This window comes from Protomyctophum parallelum (assembly GCF_964188405.1).
Source record: "Protomyctophum parallelum genome assembly, chromosome: 10".
Lineage (NCBI taxonomy): Eukaryota > Metazoa > Chordata > Actinopteri > Myctophiformes > Myctophidae > Protomyctophum > Protomyctophum parallelum.
Window position 1 is genome coordinate 3,671,189 of NC_139704.1, and position 18,239 is coordinate 3,689,427.

Consider the following 18,239-nt stretch of genomic DNA (forward strand, 5'->3'; position numbering starts at 1 on the left):
ATCCAACACAACAACTGGAAAACGTCTCTGTACAAGCTGTAGGGGTTTGGTTGAAACTTTTGGGATAATTTTAGTTCGGTGTGACAGTACCATAATACATTATTGAAGGTGGAATCCATTCAATAATATGTTTGTGCTGGTTCCTGCTCATGCTAACAATGCATGTCCATTACCATGTTGACTTAACGCTGCTGATCTGCTGAAAAACCCAGTTTCAACCATATCCATGTGAGTCTGACACACACACACACACACACACACACACACACACACACACACACACACACAAAGAACCTTTTTGTTTTTTACTTTTAATCATCGCTTTACAAAACCGTTAATCACATGACAATGATTTTGCTTGGCATGATAACCATGGTAAACTCTGGGTTTAAAAACAAAACAAAACTCCAGCCAGAGGACTTATAGGTATGCGTGTGTGTGTGTGTGCGTGCGTGTGTGCACTGTGCATATCCACACAGCTTTAACTGTGGCTATGTCTCTTAAGTCCACAGCCAGTCAAGTCATTAGTCCCCTGTCATCGTTGATGGCGTGCACGTCACTGTCATGGATTCTCAGCGTACGGGTGACAGTTACATTTCCACTTCGGTTCAGACTTATTCCGACCTACTGTTCCGGTCGTTTTTGGGCGTTCAGCACCTCGACCGTCTTGCGCCCGTAGTGCCAGTAGCTGTAGCCCGACGTAGCCGTGGTCACCGCTGTGATGTACCTACAATACAAGACACTGTAGTCAGTCACCACTGTGATGTACCTACAATACAAGACACTGTAGTCAGTCACCACTGTGATGTACCTACAATACAAGACACTGTAGTCAGTCACCACTGTGATGTACCTACAATACAAGACACTGTAGTCAGTCACCGCTGTGATGTACCTACAATACAAGACACTGTAGTCAGTCACCACTGTGATGTACCTACAATACAAGACACTTTAGTCAGTCACCGCTGTGATATACCTACAATACAAGACACTGTAGTCAGTCACCGCTGTGATATACCTACAATACAAGACACTGTAGTCAGTCACCGCTGTGATGTACCTACAATACAAGACACTGTAGTCAGTCACCGCTGTGATGTACCTACAATACAAGACACTGTAGTCAGTCACCACTGTGAGGTACCTACAATACAAGACACTGTAGTCAGTCACCACTGTGATGTACCTACAATACAAGACACTGTAGTCAGTCACCACTGTGATGTACCTACAATACAAGACACTAGTCAGTCACCACTGTGATGTACCTACAATACAAGACACTGTAGTCAGTCACCACTGTGATGTACCTACAATACAAGACACTGTAGTCAGTCACCACTGTGATGTACCTACAATACAAGACACTGTAGTCAGTCACCACTGTGATGTACCTACAATACAAGACACTGTAGTCAGTCACCGCTGTGATGTACCTACAATACAAGACACTGTAGTCAGTCACCACTGTGATGTACCTACAATACAAGACACTGTAGTCAGTCACCGCTGTGATGTACCTACAATACAAGACACTGTAGTCAGTCACCGCTGTGATGTACCTACAATACAAGACACTGTAGTCAGTCACCACTGTGAGGTACCTACAATACAAGACACTGTAGTCAGTCACCACTGTGATGTACCTACAATACAAGACACTGTAGTCAGTCACCACTGTGATGTACCTACAATACAAGACACTAGTCAGTCACCACTGTGATGTACCTACAATACAAGACACTGTAGTCAGTCACCACTGTGATGTACCTACAATACAAGACACTGTAGTCAGTCACCACTGTGATGTACCTACAATACAAGACACTGTAGTCAGTCACCACTGTGATGTACCTACAATACAAGACACTGTAGTCAGTCACCGCTGTGATGTACCTACAATACAAGACACTGTAGTCAGTCACCACTGTGATGTACCTACAATACAAGACACTGTAGTCAGTCACCACTGTGATGTACCTACAATACAAGACACTGTAGTCAGTCACCACTGTGATGTACCTACAATACAAGACACTGTAGTCAGTCACCGCTGTGATGTACCTACAATACAAGACACTGTAGTCAGTCACCACTGTGATGTACCTACAATACAAGACACTTTAGTCAGTCACCGCTGTGATATACCTACAATACAAGACACTGTAGTCAGTCACCGCTGTGATATACCTACAATACAAGACACTGTAGTCAGTCACCGCTGTGATGTACCTACAATACAAGACACTGTAGTCAGTCACCACTGTGATGTACCTACAATACAAGACACTGTAGTCAGTCACCACTGTGAGGTACCTACAATACAAGACACTGTAGTCAGTCACCACTGTGATGTACCTACAATACAAGACACTGTAGTCAGTCACCGCTGTGATGTACCTACAATACAAGACACTGTAGTCAGTCACCGCTGTGATGTACCTACAATACAAGACACTGTAGTCAGTCACCGCTGTGATGTACCTACAATACAAGACACTGTAGTCAGTCACCGCTGTGATGTACCTACAATACAAGACACTGTAGTCAGTCACCGCTGTGATGTACCTACAATACAAGACACTGTAGTCAGTCACCGCTGTGATGTACCTACAATACAAGACACTGTAGTCAGTCACCACTGTGATGTACCTACAATACAAGACACTGTAGTCAGTCACCGCTGTGATGTACCTACAATACAAGACACTAGTCAGTCACCGCTGTGATGTGCCTACAATACAAGACACTGTAGTCAGTCACCGCTGTGATGTACCTACAATACAAGACACTGTAGTCAGTCACCGCTGTGATGTACCTACAATACAAGACACTGTAGTCAGTCACCGCTGTGATGTACCTACAATACAAGACACTGTAGTCAGTCACCACTGTGATGTACCTACAATACAAGACACTGTAGTCAGTCACCGCTGTGATGTACCTACAATACAAGACACTGTAGTCAGTCACCACTGTGAGGTACCTACAATACAAGACACTGTAGTCAGTCACCACTGTGAGGTACCTACAATACAAGACACTGTAGTCAGTCACCGCTGTGATGTACCTACAATACAAGACACTGTAGTCAGTCACCACTGTGATGTACCTACAATACAAGACACTGTAGTCAGTCACCACTGTGATGTACCTACAATACAAGACACTGTAGTCAGTCACCACTGTGATGTACCTACAATACAAGACACTGTAGTCAGTCACCACTGTGAGGTACCTACAATACAAGACACTGTAGTCAGTCACCACTGCCGAAACTGATTCCTGATTGTTGCCTCTTTACCTTCCAAGTTAATTAACCCATTCTGACCTGAGATCAGATTCACACGAGGTTTCCACTGGACACACACTGGTCTGATTAACCCATTCTGACCTGAGATCAGATTCTAAAAATGTCAGTCGTTTTTTTAGATTTTTCAAAAATAGCAGACCTACAAGCTCGTATCGCGCCACTCGGTGGCGCGATATGAGCTTGTAGATCTGCTATTTTTAAATAGCTAAAGCATAACATGATGCCAACACCAAAATGGGTGCGCAGTCAGAATGGGTTAAAATAAAATAAGTATTACAATTACATGAGGCTTGAGGGACACAACGTGGGTAGGGCTGTCAAGATTACAAATTTAGGCTGACGATTAATTGTCACACAAATAATTGTGATTTAACGATTTAATTGTGTTTGTGGCATTGAACATTGGAACATATGAATAAAGAATACATTTCTGTTTTCCTGGTAATCCACAAATCCACAGGGCAGATATGACAAATAAATGAAATATGCATTATTTTATATATTTTTCTTTTTAAAACGTAAAAACCTTGTTTTCACCAGAAACGACATTCATTGTGCCAATTTGGAGATACATGCCATTGAAAGCAGCACATAAGAGTGCAAGTGGATGCTCGCGCATCTTCAAAATGGCCACTGTCCCACTTTGACTGCTATGCTAACGAGCGGCAGCTAACAATTTGATTGGATCAAAACATGGATTAACCAATTCTGACCTGAGATCAGATTCATACGAGGTTTCCACTGGACACACGCTGGGTCTGATTAACCCATTCTGACCTGAGATCAGATTCTAAAAATCGTTCTTCGATTTTTCAAAAATAGCAGACCTACAAGCTCGTATCGCGCCACTCGGTGGCGCGATATGAGCTTGTAGATCTGCTATTTTTCAATAGCTAAAGCATAACATGATGCCAACACCAAAATGGGTTCCCGTTCAGAATGGGTTAAAGAACGATCTGATCTACGGTTCTGGCAGGCTAGACGATTAACTTAATCCTATGGTTGCTACGGTTCTGGTGGGATCCGTGTTAAAACGAAATAATTTGCGATTATCTCAAATAATTGCGATTAGACGAGTATGTAATAATTGTGACAGGCCTACACAACGTGGGCGCTGGCAGCAACCGTTAGGCATTAGTATCAAACTACTGTCTAATGACTGCTTACAGTATAAGGAACCTTTCGAGTGTGGAAAAAAGGGAAAGAACTCCAACGTTGAGACTAAAAGCATGGTATGTAATGTGTGTGTTATGAGTGTGTTGTTAGTTACCATAGCGACTGCAGCAGCATACTGTCTGTGTAGTGGAAGACCGGAGAGGCCAGCGACGCTGCCACCAGAAGGAGCTGGATGGCTGTGTTCACCTGCACACACACACACACACACACACACACACACACGCACGCACATGTCATGTTTATTATTTATTCACCCCAGAAGAACTAAAGGCAAAAAATTGCAGATCAACAAGCTCTGTGACACGTTGTGAACTTGTAGATGAGCTATTTTTAGTGCACAACACCAGCACAAATATTCAGCCATAACCCTCGCGCTAACCCCCAACACCTACAACTAAGTGACTAATCCTAGCCTCTACACAACACAATCCTAATCCCAGCCAGAATGTTGTACCTAATTGTAAGCCTAACCCTAAAACGTTTTTTAATCATAAAACAACCATTCCATTGTGAATACCAGGTCTATTTATCAAGTTCTACCATACTTGAAGGAGATTTGGTCCTCACAAGTATAGTGACAAAAGTAAGCACACGTATGCATGTGCACACAGTTAACACAACGGTGCCACCTAGTGGCAGAATACAATCTAAATCAAAGCTTGGTTGTTGATGTTTCTATTTTTTAATCACTCTCTGCCTGTCATACTAATCTAAAGTAGAGAGACTTCAGTCTAAACTAGCTCAGACTAACTGTTCTGTCTATCTGACTTGTTGCTACATATTCACTTCTGTTCTGTTATGAGTTGCAGTGTCCAGTGGAAACCTCATGAGTCCAAAACTGTTACTTGTAATGCTTTTGTGTGACGCAATGCTTTTGTATGATCATATATAGTGTTGATTTACGAAATAACACACACTCTGTGTGTGAGTGAGTGAGTGAGTGAGTGTGTGTGTGTGTGTGTGTGTGTGTGTGTGTGTGTGTGTGTGTGTGTGTGTGTGTGTGTGTGTGTGTGTGTGTGTGTGTGTGTGTGTGTGTGTGTGTGTGTGTGTGTGTGTGTGTGTGTGTGTGTGTGTGTGTGTGTGTGTGTGTGTGTGTGTGCCTCACCTTGCTAAACAACGTGGGTTTGAGCTGGGCTGTGGCATAGCAGGGATTAAAAAACTTGCTCAAGGTCACCTAGAGAAAGAGAGAGGTGAAATAACAGTACTTAAAAGTGTATATTTAACAGAGAGGTGAAATAACAGTACTTAAAAGTGTATATTTAACAGAGAGGTGAAATAACAGTATTTAAAAGTGTATATTTAACAGAGAAGGAAAACACAGAGTAAAGCTGCACTATGTAACTTCCTCTTCTACCCCGGATTGTGTTGACATTTAGTGTTGACATTTATACCATCGAGCTGTGTGTGTGTGTGTGTGTGTGTGTGTGTGTGTGTGCATCTAATGTGTAAAAGACGTGTCCATAATTGTATTTTGTACCACTAAATAATTTGAATTATAAATACAGTATGTTTTACCGGTGCGGGTACAGTCTTGTATCGGACCCAGAACACTGCAGCTATCAAACCAACGTCTCTGAAGATCACCAGAGCTGTCAGGGGAGCTGGGAGACGTACGAAGATTATTATTGTTTTCTATTTCTATTTATTTATTTAGTTAGTCAGGACAATGAACATTTCAGTTTCCACATCCATGCAAATGTGCCACAGTTAGCCAAGAGCTCATTTTCCATCTGTAGGCTGTTAAAAATAGTGAAAATACATAAAGCGAAAAACACCACCACAAAACAAGTACAAAAGATAAAACAGTACAGTAACAGTATAATGTCAACTTATAAGAAACACGACAACAATGAAAATTGAGGTGATGATAATTATCGTGCATGTGCACACACACACACACACACACTCACACACACACACACAGGTCATACCTGGTATAAGCTGAGCGTAGGTGAGGCTGACATATAAAAAGCTGATGAGGATCTTGTCAGCCAGCGGGTCCAGAGCACTGCCCATAGCCGATTTCTGACTGGGCCACGTCCTGGCGATGTAGCCATCTAACTGTGAGACACAGAGAACCAACAAGAGATGTAGCCTAGGGATATCATTCACGATTACACATTTAAGTTAATTGTCACACAAATAATTGCGATTAACGATTTAATTGTGTTTACAATTTGCATTTCTGTTTGGCCTTTTAGGCTTCATAATCAAATTGCACAGGGCAGATATGACAAAAAAACTTAACCCATTCTGACCGGGCACCCATTTTGGTGTTGGCATCATGTTATGCTTTAGCTATTGAAAAATAGCAGATCTACAAGCTCATATCGCGCCACCGAGTGGCGCGATACGAGCTTGTAGGTCTGCTATTTTTTGAAAAATCGAAGAACGACTGACATTTTTAGAATCTGATCTCAGGTCAGAATGGGTTAATCAGAACAGTGTTTGTCCAGTGGAAACCTCGTATGAATCTGATCTCAGGTCAGAATGGGTTAAATATACAAAGAAAACACTGACATACAATACATGTTTCTTTCCAAAAAAAACAATAGTGGAGGAAGTGGAAATAGTTGATCTACAAGCTTACATGTCACAAAGTGACGTGTTGTTAAGCTTGTAGATCTGATATTTTGTTGAAATGTGTGAAAATGTATGGACATTCCTCTCTACTACTGCACAAGATCACAGTGTGACGCATTGTGATATTGTGCAGTAGATATTGTAGATCTCTCTACTTTTTGGTATATTGGAACCTTTTGGCGTTTGGCCCCAACCTACCTGAAAGACGGTTGGCTATTTCCACTATTACAAAGATATAGGGCTTAAAGGTAGGGCACGTGATTTTCTCTTGTTAAAATCGTTAAAATAGCTCTATTGTGATAGTAATCATAATCATTGCTAAATATAATAGTATAGAGTGTTTGTTCAGTAACAGTAATGAGTTTGGCGTTTTGTTTTAACCAATAATTATCTCTTACTCTACCTTTAAGTGGTCAAATAATTTTGTTGATTCCAGGCATTTACAGGTTGTGTGAGGTAACATATCTACACTGTCCTTTAAAAAAGGAATTAGACGCCGCCTTTTTATAACACGCCCCAAAATAGGGTTAAATCAAATGACTGGTGAAATGTTTTAGTTGTTAACGTTAGTTCAACTTAGAGCTGTAATGCTCCATCATCCGTCTGCTCCAATCAGATCTGCGTTACCTTGTCCGCACCCCTTTATAAACGGTCCTCACTTCCCTTCGCTCATCTGTGCTTCCGTTCAGGTAGCACACAGACACGTTCGAGAGCTCACAGCTCACCTTCTTCATTCGTCATTCCCATCCAAGTTCAAGAGTCAACAAACTCCTCCACGGCTGCAGCTTTCATCCCAGGACACACCGTCGGGTGTTTCGCCAGCGTCCCAGGCCCTGCATGCCTCCATCAGATACAGTATCATTCTAATTGCTCGTCACTGCTATTTATCGTAACTGCTAACAGCCTAATTTCGATTCCGTTCCGATGCTGCCTCCGCACTAGCCACTTTTACCCTGCTTGCTTGCTGCTGCTCAGTGCTTTGTATGTCGTGCGTTGCCGTTACAAGGCTGCTTATGCTGTATAGTGTATACTGCTGCTAATGCCTCATGCCACCAGTCTCGCACTGCTTCAGGTGGCGTCTGGGCGATCATGCATTAAACGTTGCTTCACGGCAGTAAGCTACTGGTCATCCTGTGAACGTAGCATAGATCAGGCTGCAGGTCTAAAATCATACACGACGTTTTAGTTCGTCCACAGTGTAGAGTGGCGACACGCTTTGTCTAGTTCCAAACTTTTGTTCCTTGGCGGAACTTTCCCCCGAGATAGAACGAGCACTTCCGCATTCCATTGTTGCCACGAGAGTCAACACTAGCGTAGGCTCGAGGATCGTTTGCTTTTGCCTGAAGGCTGGCGTGCTTTGATGACGCAGTGTTGTGATGCGCCAGTGTTGGCTGTGATGAGCTGTTGGATGGAATAATAATAAACGGAGCGACCGGTGGCGTTCCAATGATAAACTCCTCGTCATCTATCCTTATAAAGAGAGTCTAAAGCCTGCATTTTCTTCTAGCTGCGGCCGGCGCTACACTAGCGTCACCACTATCGTATCTTAGACTCCTAGACTACTCTGAGCATGTCCGGTGCCGTCAGGTTGCCACGTCCGCTCACTATAAGCGTCTCAGGCTTGTTTTATTTAATCACTTACCAGGTGGACGCCGTTGTTTAAACCCACGGTTCATTCGAAGCACCCTCAGTGTTACATGTTGGTAAATTATCTGACGCTGTCGGATCGTTTTCATAATGATTCAAGTTAGTTTTCGTGACTTGTTTTCGCGGACCTGGCGCTTGTCTCCTCCAACATGGCAACTCGGTGCCCCATTCATTCATGCCCTGGCAATCTACTAGTGCTCCAGATTCATGCTTCAATCATGTGGATTGTGATGAGATGTTGAGCGTAATCGTAGGAAAAAGAAAAAGAGAGAAGAGAGAAAGGGAGAAAGAGAAGGAGGAGGAAAAGAAACAAAGTAAAAAGAGGAGAAGAAGAGAGAAAAGAGAGGCGTGCGTGTGTCAGTGTGAACACGTTCAAATAGCTGATCTACAAGCCGTGAGCTTCACAGGTCGGAGCTCCCACTATCAGCTCAATAAGTCACATTTTGCTGTGGTTTATTCCCGGGTTTTCATTCCATGTCTAACCCCCTGATCGACGTTAGACCCTCAAGAACGCTCCATTATTACATTGTCAATGAAGGGAAAATGCTTGCCATATTGTCCCTCTTTACGCCACTCTGTTCCTATCATTCACGGCATTTAATGTTCATGCCGGCACCGCTCGTTCACTTGACCTTTCACCACCTAGTTAATTGAGCTAGCCCCCTTTTCACCAGCACCCCTCATTTCTCACAGGTGTGATTATCACATCGCGTTTGCTCAGGAATCGGCTCAAGTGCGCGGATCGGCTTCCCGCTGTCCCCCTAAATCGTTCATTTATATATAGTATAGTGCAAACATACAAATGGCTTGTCTTCAGGGCGGCCGTGTTCCATCTGGTATTCCTCTCCTTTCACAGCAAATCTCAAATCTGCTGCCGCGTTTGCACATTGTCGTACCTCGTCCAGCAGATATGGGAGTTTTCGCCACGGGTCACGTTCTCAATCTCCAGTTGTAATCCGTGGGAAGTACGTGTCTCTGATGTCTCGGTTCAACACATGGTTAGAAAGCGTAGCTCGCTTTCCACTTCATTCACGCGCAGTGGGCGCATAGTCTGTCTTCTCTCAGGATTCAGGTCCGCCTATGTCGACCTTCTCGATGGCGAGACCGTGCTCACCGAGCCGTACCTAATTAAGATTTTCTCTGTTACTCACCCGTCAACTGCATTGTTTCTCCCGTCAATTAAGTCTTAATATTCTACTCTCACTCCAACTGCCACGTCGGTCCGACCATACTAACTCCATGCTTGTGCCCCTCCTGTCCAGCTACCTGCTCGGCGATCATCAGGGAAACGAGCACTGTTCACGCATGCCTGGAAGGCCAGGTTCCCGGCTAGGCCTCAACACGGACCCCCACCGAGCTGAACTCGTCAGCCATCCACCGCAGCCTAATCCCATCAGCAGCCACGCACTGCAGCAGCCAAACCCAGCCGGCAGCCATGCACTGCAACAGCTAAACTCAGTCGGCAGCCACGCACTGCAACAGCTAAACTCTCTGGCAGCCATGCACTGCACCAGCTAAGCTCGACAGCCACGCACCGCAACGTCTCAACTGCGCCGTAATGTCTAAACTCATAGGTAACCACCCACTCAACGTCTCAAACCACTCACCTCAACCCATTTCCGAGCGGGAACCCCTATCGGTATCTTACCCCCTCAGGCCGGGAACCCATACAGTACGTACAGTATTCAAATGTAAAATTTCGATGCTGCTTTATAAATATTTGAAGTTTTTCAGAAACCTTAGGTCAGGATTCAGAGGCGTTTTAGAATCCGCCTTAGGCCTAAATGGATTAAGCCATAACCTATTCACAGCCTCCGTTGCTCGGAGAGCTCAGGCCACCGTGCTACGCTCCCACTTCAGTTTTGGGGGGGAATTCCAAGCGGAATAGTTTCCCGCAGTCGGCCATATCACTATTAATAATTTCGGTTCCACGTCCACTGCGTCAGCCATAGCCCAAGAACCCATGTTCGTCAAACCTTTCCCCTCGGGTCTGCCGCGTTCGTCAAACATCACGACGCCCAGTTTTCGCTCGATGCCCAGAGATCCATGGCGTCTACTAGTCCGGCACCGTGGTCAGGTACCTCTCCTCCGTGCTCCTCCCCCTCCACGTTAAGACCAGTTTCTTCCCTGCTACTGCGGAGACCGGCCTCCTCCTCGGCCGTGAATGCCGGACACTTCCGCCCCACGGAAATCCCTGGACGGGTGCTGCACCAGGATGTCTCCGTGGTACTTGACATCAACCAGGATGAGCACATCACCAACGAGCATCCGTACGGGCCATTACCAAGTATAACAGAGAAGATAGCAGTGAGGAGACTAGCTGGTCACTGCCACCGCCATCGAGAACTCCCGGCCAAGGCCGCACCGCGGGAACCAACGCTGGGCGTCGATCGAGAGGACGTCCCACACCTTCCTAGGCAGACGCACTAAAGAAAGATACCGGCGCGGAAGCACAAAGGAGCTGGCCAGATGTACGAAGGACCGAGATGACCGGAGTCGTCGTGATGACCGGAGTCGTCGTTGGAGGGCTCGTCTGAGGTCGTCGTAGAGAGTTCGCCTCCCATCTCCGCTCGCTGCTCCTAAGATGTGGTCTCCCTCCTGACCGCTATACTCCAGCCACTCCCTGAGAATCGGAGCCGCCACCACCGCTGCTGCCAGCGGCGTCTCCGTCCTGATCCTGCAAGCCTCGGGCCACTGGTCGTCCTCCGCCTTCTCCTCCTACGTCAGACCTTCCTCCGCCTCCGTGCTCGATGCCCAGAAGTCCATGGCGTCTTCCAGCGCGGTACCTACATTGACTGGTGGATGTGTCGGGTGGTGGGTACCTCCTCCTCTGCCCTCTTCTAAACATGTTCTCCCTCTCCAGGACGCCCACTCACTTCCTCCAAAACGACGGTCGACCCGTCCTCCGGCCACGCAGGCCTCCTCCGTCGGGAGTCTCCCTGTCCCGCCAGGCGAATCAAATTCTCACTCACTGCCCTCTGTCGAGAGGACGCCTGCTAATCAAATTCTCACTCACTGCCCTCTGTCGAGAGGACGCCTGCTAAACAATCATTCCATTCACGTTTCATTCATGCCATGCTAATCAACCTTACTCTCATCCCAAACAGACTCCGCCGGCAAACGATTTCCGGCCAACCATCCAGAGGCTCGCTAACCATCGGGCTGTTCGCCTACCAACCATACCTACTAACCATTCTCCCACAAGCCCCTTCCGCGAAGGCTCCCATGTCGGCGGAACCAGCCGTCGTGAGGCTCCAATGGCGCGGGGCCTTCCTCACTCTCCCACGGATCCCTTCTCGCTAAAGGCCCCGGCTCGTCGAGGGAATCTCTCCAACATCGTTTGTATAGTCCCTTCCAGGTAAACCTTAATTTACTCCTTCCTCCAGAAGTTTGCACCATTCCTCCAGGCGCGCACTATTTAATTCCTTTTGGGGGGCAGGCTCAAGAGCCCCCTGCCTCCGCCAGGCAGGATCCGAGCCGAGGCTCTGGCCCGTCTCCAGGGGGCCTGCGCCAAAGCCCTTCCACTGTCACCTCCTCATCATACTGTCATCATTCCGTTATCATTCTGTTATCATACTGTCAGTCACTTCTCTGTCATTCACTCAATCCCAGCTCCAAACTGTAATCAATTCATCTGCAATAAATCTCACCTCCAACCTCCGCCCTCCGTCTTAAGTGTAAGCTCGTTAAGAGTTGAAGTGTGCTCTAGGGCATTAACCAAACGTGATTTTTGATAGTCGACTCGACTACCATCAAAATCGATTTATAGTCGATTAGTCGGCGGTAAAATATGATATTTATTCCATCCAATCAAGCATTAAAACATCGCGTTCTGAAACAGCCAGCGAGTGAAGCAAAACAGAGCCGGTGAATGCACTCAATGCAGGCCGTGTGGAATAGTACTAAGAGAGTGGCGACACCTATGGGCTATAGTTCCAAACATTGGAACTATATCCCATTGAGATAGAATGAGCACTTCCGCATTCCATTGTTACAGTGGGAGTCAACGCGAGTGTCGCCACTCTTACTAGATTACGCTGAATGCCGCTCTGATTGGCCGAAATTAGCTCAGCTGTTTCAAGTCAAAGTTGCAAGTCCACAATGACTCACGGATGGACGCGTTGTGAGCTTGTAGATCTGCTATTTTTTATGCGCAAGACCGTTCTACGGAGCATCATAGCATGTTACGTTGTTCACAATGTTTGGAGAGACTGGAGCGGGGAGGAGGAGGAGGAATTAACCATGCGATGTTTTTCATACAACCCTAAATGTTCAACAACAAGTTACAACCACAGTTCCTTTGGTTTTTAGAAGGAGCTACAAGCTAGGGGGAGGTTTGCTAGCTAGCAGGCTGCCAGGCTATGAATCAGATGATCAACTACTTAACTCCATCGCGAGTCTTTTGCGACTATTAGAACTATGATCGTGCGCCGTGCGGCATAGCTGTTTGTTTTTAATAATGCCACACGCGGCACGCCTGGACTTTTGTTGGATAAGCATGAAGAAACATGAAATCACGGCAAGAGCTACTGTAGTTTGACTGTCACCAAACTGGATAATATTGGGCAGAGCGAGGAGGAACTCCTGCTATACTTTACTGTACCGGACGACGACACGTCTCCAATCTAACTTGTGGAAACAAACTACAGTAATAAACTCGCCAATAGTAAAAGTATTTACACACTGCAGTTGTCCCCATTGATCTTATGAGCCTATGAGGCATATCGCATATGCTTTTCCCAAAGAAAATCTGTCTTGAATGCTGCTAGTGCCACCGCCGCCCACCGCACCTACACAAGTGAGGGTGACGGCAAACCCACGTACAGTAGGCTTGTATATGATATGAAAACAATCAGCCAAGAATGGATTAGTACTGAAGTTGGCGAACTACCAACAAAACAACCGAGCTCACAGCTGCATGACTGCATGTCTGCTGTAGAAAAGCAAAAAAAAAAAAAAAAAAAATCATAAAAAATATTAAAATTAATATTAGCGAATAATCGGATGTCAATTAACAGTGTCGACTAGTGTTTTGCTAGTCGACTAGTCGACTATTCGATTATTATGTTAATGCCCTAGTGTGCTCACAGTCGCACACATGCACAGCTTTACTAGAGTAGTAAACACTAGTGTGTGTGTGTGTGTGTGTGTGTGTGTGTGTGTGTGTGTGTGTGTGTGTGCGTGTGTTTGTTTGAGGTGAGATATTTACCAGGTCCGTGGCTCCGGCCAACGTGAACAGAACAAGGCTCAAATGAAAGTGCTGTTCGATAATCAGGTAGCCCAGGTACGGCGCCAAAACGATCCGACACACACACAACAGGTTTGGGATTGTCCAGGGATTCTCATACTGCAGAAACACAACGAGCTCACGTCAAGAATAAATGGATACAGATGAATAGGTATTCATTCACATATTAACCCATTCTGACCTGAGATCAGATTCATACGAGGTTTCCACTGGACACACACTGGTCTGATTAACCCAATCTGACCTGAGATCAGATTCTAAAAAAAAAAAAGTCGTCTTCTACATCCTGACAGTTTTCCATTCTGACCTGAGATCAGATTCTAAAAGTGTCTTCTACGTCAGTCGTTCTTCGATTTTTCAAAAATAGCAGACCTACAAGCTCGTAGCGCGCCACTCGGTGGCGCGCTATGAGCTTGTAGATCTGCTATTTTTCAATAGCTAAAGCATAACATGATGCTAACACCAAAATGGGTTCCCATTCAGAATGGGTTAAATATTCAGAGTCTAGTCCCTACTAGAGGCCAATTCTACAAATGGCTTCTTAAATCAGTCTCGATTGAAAATGTTTTGATTTCGCAAGTGTGTGTCGCTGGGACAAAGAAAGGTCGATTACGTTTATTTTCTCCCGTTTGTCACCCTGAAAAATGCCATTATAGGGTCAGAATTTTGGGAAGATTGTGGGGCTTGTGACGATCAGGTTGGTTCCTAAGTGTACAGCCTACTATTGGTCTTCTAAAGAGGCAAGAGCCACCTATGTGATGTCATATGGATATCCCATTCTGAACGGGCACCCATTTTGGTGTTGGCATCATGTTATGCTTTAGCTATTGAAAAATAGCAGATCTACAAGCTCATATCGCGCCACCGAGTGGCGCGATACGAGCTTGTAGGTCTGCTATTTTTGAAAAATCGAAGAACGACTGACGTAGAAGACACTTTTAGAATCTGATCTCAGGTCAGAATGGAAAACTGTCAGGATGTAGAAGACGTTTATAGAATCTGATCTCAGGTCAGAATGGGATATGGGAAGAAAAAGCGAGACCGGCTGTCCTTTCCTTTTGTCCTAGTTTTCCAGGTGGTATAGATTAGATAGTAAGATACCCATTTCTTGTTCCAGTTCATTTTGGGACGTCATATGACGTGACATGTCAACAACCAAATGGACCCTAATGTAAGTTATTAATCTGCAACCCTGTGTACAAATTGAACCAAATGGAGCCTTACAGGTCTATAACTCTGACAGTGCAGAAATGGAACTTGTATGGTATTTGTATCTACCCAGGGTAGTAGCATGAGCACAAGTGCTCATTTTCAGCAACGCCCTGCACTCACACAAAGCCTGGGAGCTGACCACCAGTACAACCAGTCTTATACTGTTGGCCACTGGAGCAGTTTGGGGTTCAATGTCTGGCTCAATGGCACTTCGGCTGCAACAAAAACTGTCCCGTGGATCTTATGATACATAACAAACTGGGGGGGACAGTTCATTCCTGTATCATGGAGTGTACAATATTGTTCTATGTGATTGTGAACTTTTCTTTAATGGCATTCTATTTTTCTAGATCATGCACACGTTTTGTAACTTTTGTAGGTGAACTACAAGTCTATCTGTTGTGCGTAAAGTAAAGTTTGAGAACCACCAATGGGACTAGCCGCAATTTGCAACTCTAGATTTTTTTACAATGGGTTGAATCTAGAGTTGCAACAAGCTCCATCCACTTCCTATTCATCATTTTTTGAGTGGTGCAACCACTCCTACAACCAGCTTGCAATGTCCTCGTACGTGTTTGTGTGTCTGTGTGTCTGTGTGTCTGTGTGTCTCGTACTTGTTTGTGTGTCTGTGTGAGCATGAGTATGTGACTTAAAAATAGCAGTAGGGGGCGCCAGAAACAGTGAGAGGGGTAGTGACTCTAATGAGAGAGAGTGAGAGAGGTAGTGACTCTAATGAGAGAGAGAGATAGAGAGAGAGAGAGAGAGAGGGGGGGGGGGGGGGGGGAATTGCACCACTCAGTTCACACGTGTGTGATTTTTGTTTTGTGATCGGCTTGTCTTAAATGACGTTAAACTCACCAACATTGCAGCTGTAGTCCAAGCTTGAAGTATCCTCTTTCAATCTGCCGAGATTTATAAAAATCCACCGTAGAGATGTTATGAGCTACTTTCTGTCAAGACATCCTCTGCAAGTGATTATTTTTTTAAGTGCTGGAGTTTGGAAGCACTCGTCGTACGTCACTGAACGGCCCTGCGTTCCACCCGTTTAGAATTTGCACATAATGCAGGAGGCAGCAGCGCGACCCGTTAACAGAAACGAGTGCTTCCAAATTGCAACACTTAAAAAAATAATCATTTGCAGAGGATGTCTTGACAGAAAGTAGCTCATAACATCTCTACGGTGGATTTTTATGAAAAACAAGCTCGGCAGATTGAAAGAGGATAATTCAAGCTTGGACTGCAGCTGCAATGTTGGTGAGTTTAACGTCATTTAAGACAAGCAGATCACAAACCAAAAATGATGAATAGGAAGTGGATGGAGCTTGTTGCAACTCTAGATTCAACCTAGCCCCTTTCGGGACCCTACGTAAAACTTTTCTGATATTTTGTTGAGTATTACGTTGGGTCCCTGCTCACTACTGTATTTTCGTATGGAAATTCCTATATGCGGAAGTGGAGATTCTCTCTAAAATAGGACCCGCGGCATGTGACGCCATTATTTTCCTTGAGTTATTCTGAATTCGGTAACTTTAAGTAGCTATACATCCAGCTGCGAATATCTCCTGTGGCGCGGAAGCCGTTAAGTATTTTTAATCTTTGTTTGACCGATTTGGTCGCTTTATTTCTTCTTGTTTGTTTACCGTTTATTGTACCGCCTCCCGGTGTGCGGTTGGCTTGTGAGGCTACGTCCCTGCCTCTGATCTGCTGTGTCATAGCTATAGCGCCACTAGCTAGCCAGATAGGCGGTACAATGAGGTGTCAATAAACAAGGAAGGAAAAGGAGAATCCAAGCTTCCAAATCGGGCAAACATATATTAAAAATACTTAACGGCTTCCGCGCCACAGGAGATATTCGCAGCGGCATGTATGGGTACTTATACTTTACATATTCAGAAAGCCTCATACTGAAGAATATCGTCAAAGAGCGCGGGGAGGCGGTAAACATGTAAACATGAGCCAGTAAATGTTTTAATCAGGTGGCATGGACGACGTGGAACAGGACCCAATGCACTGGGTCGAACAAATGTCAGAAACTTCAGTAGCATTTGGGTTCTGCTTGGAGGGCTAGATTCAACCCATTGTAAAAGAAATCTAGAGTTGCAAATTGCGGCTACAATGGGACATATCACATATTCATAATGTCCTTCCCTCCCAGTCAGTCAGTACTCAGTCATACCACTTTTACTTACAAGTTGTTTGAATTTGAACAGGCCTTGTCCCGCGTCTGTTGTTGTGGTGGTGGTGGTGGAATCCTCCCGGGGCTCGTGGGGTTGTTTACCACCGGGGGCCTGGCTGCACAGAGCCCGTGTTGTTGTCACCTGAGACCGGCGTAGGCCACCATGATGACCTCCTCCAAGTCCTCCCCCTCCTTCCCAGTAGAGCTGCCGATGGTGGAGCGACCACCGGTGTCCAGCAGCAGCGCGCCGCAAGGACGACCTCCACGGGTCCGACCCGTGGAAGTTCCAGTCCGTGCGCGCTGGTGGAAACGCCGTGGGAGTCGAAGCACCGCAGTGGCTCCGTCTGGTGACCGTGACGGGTGCGCGTCTCGCGGCCTCCTCCTCCAGCAGACAGCGGACTCCTCGCCTGCATAGCAGCACGCTGCCGGGACTCCTTCGAGCGCACAAGAACAACACCTCGAGCCCCATTGTTTGCTTGTTTGTTTGTTTGTTTTAGCGAGCGGACGACTGAGGTCTCTCGCTGTCCGTCGATGTTGTTAATGTCTTCATGTTTATATATTTTTATTTTTATTTTATTAAACACTAAACTTTGTTTCCTGGCCGTTCTTCTTCTTCACGAGCGGACGGACGACGCCATGTTGTTGCCGTATATGTATGACGGAGATGTGTTTTACTTTACGGAAGCGTCGTGAAGCTGTCATTATGACGGTGGAACTTTAGTCGTGGAGCTGTCATCATGACGGTGGAACTTTATTCATCCAGTTTTTTTTTGCACTGGCTCCATTAACAGCCCTTACATCCTACATAGACGTTCATAATTTCAAATGTAAAATGCTCACCTTAGGGCCACGGATGTTACAATTCTCATCGGCGGGTATAA

General features: G+C 45.5%; 1 protein-coding gene across 1 annotated transcript; it reads right to left on the reverse strand.

Annotated features, from left to right (window-relative positions):
- Window positions 1-295: 295 nt before the first annotated feature.
- Window positions 296-18,005, reverse strand: crls1 (cardiolipin synthase 1). The gene is made up of 7 exons (XM_083774811.1): window positions 17,372-18,005; window positions 13,932-14,069; window positions 6,424-6,553; window positions 6,008-6,093; window positions 5,598-5,666; window positions 4,587-4,678; window positions 296-727 (listed from the first exon to the last, which is right to left on the reverse strand). Exons 1-7 carry the CDS (start codon window positions 17,825-17,827, stop codon window positions 625-627), a joined length of 1,074 nt encoding a protein of 357 aa, XP_083630937.1. The 5' UTR covers window positions 17,828-18,005; the 3' UTR covers window positions 296-624.
- Between the last annotated feature and the right edge of the window lie 234 nt (window positions 18,006-18,239).

Bases quoted from the DNA above. Each gene is read 5' to 3' on its own strand.
- crls1 (XM_083774811.1), bottom strand. From the start codon at position 17,827: ATGGGGCTCGAGGTGTTGTTCTTGTGCGCTCGAAGGAGTCCCGGCAGC. The intron at 14,070-17,371 runs GTAAGTAAAAGT...GTGTTTCTGCAG, and splicing joins TGTTCAAATTCAAACAACTT to TATGAGAATCCCTGGACAAT. The intron at 4,679-5,597 runs GTGAGGCACACA...GTGTGTGTGCAG, and splicing joins AACCCACGTTGTTTAGCAAG to GTGAACACAGCCATCCAGCT.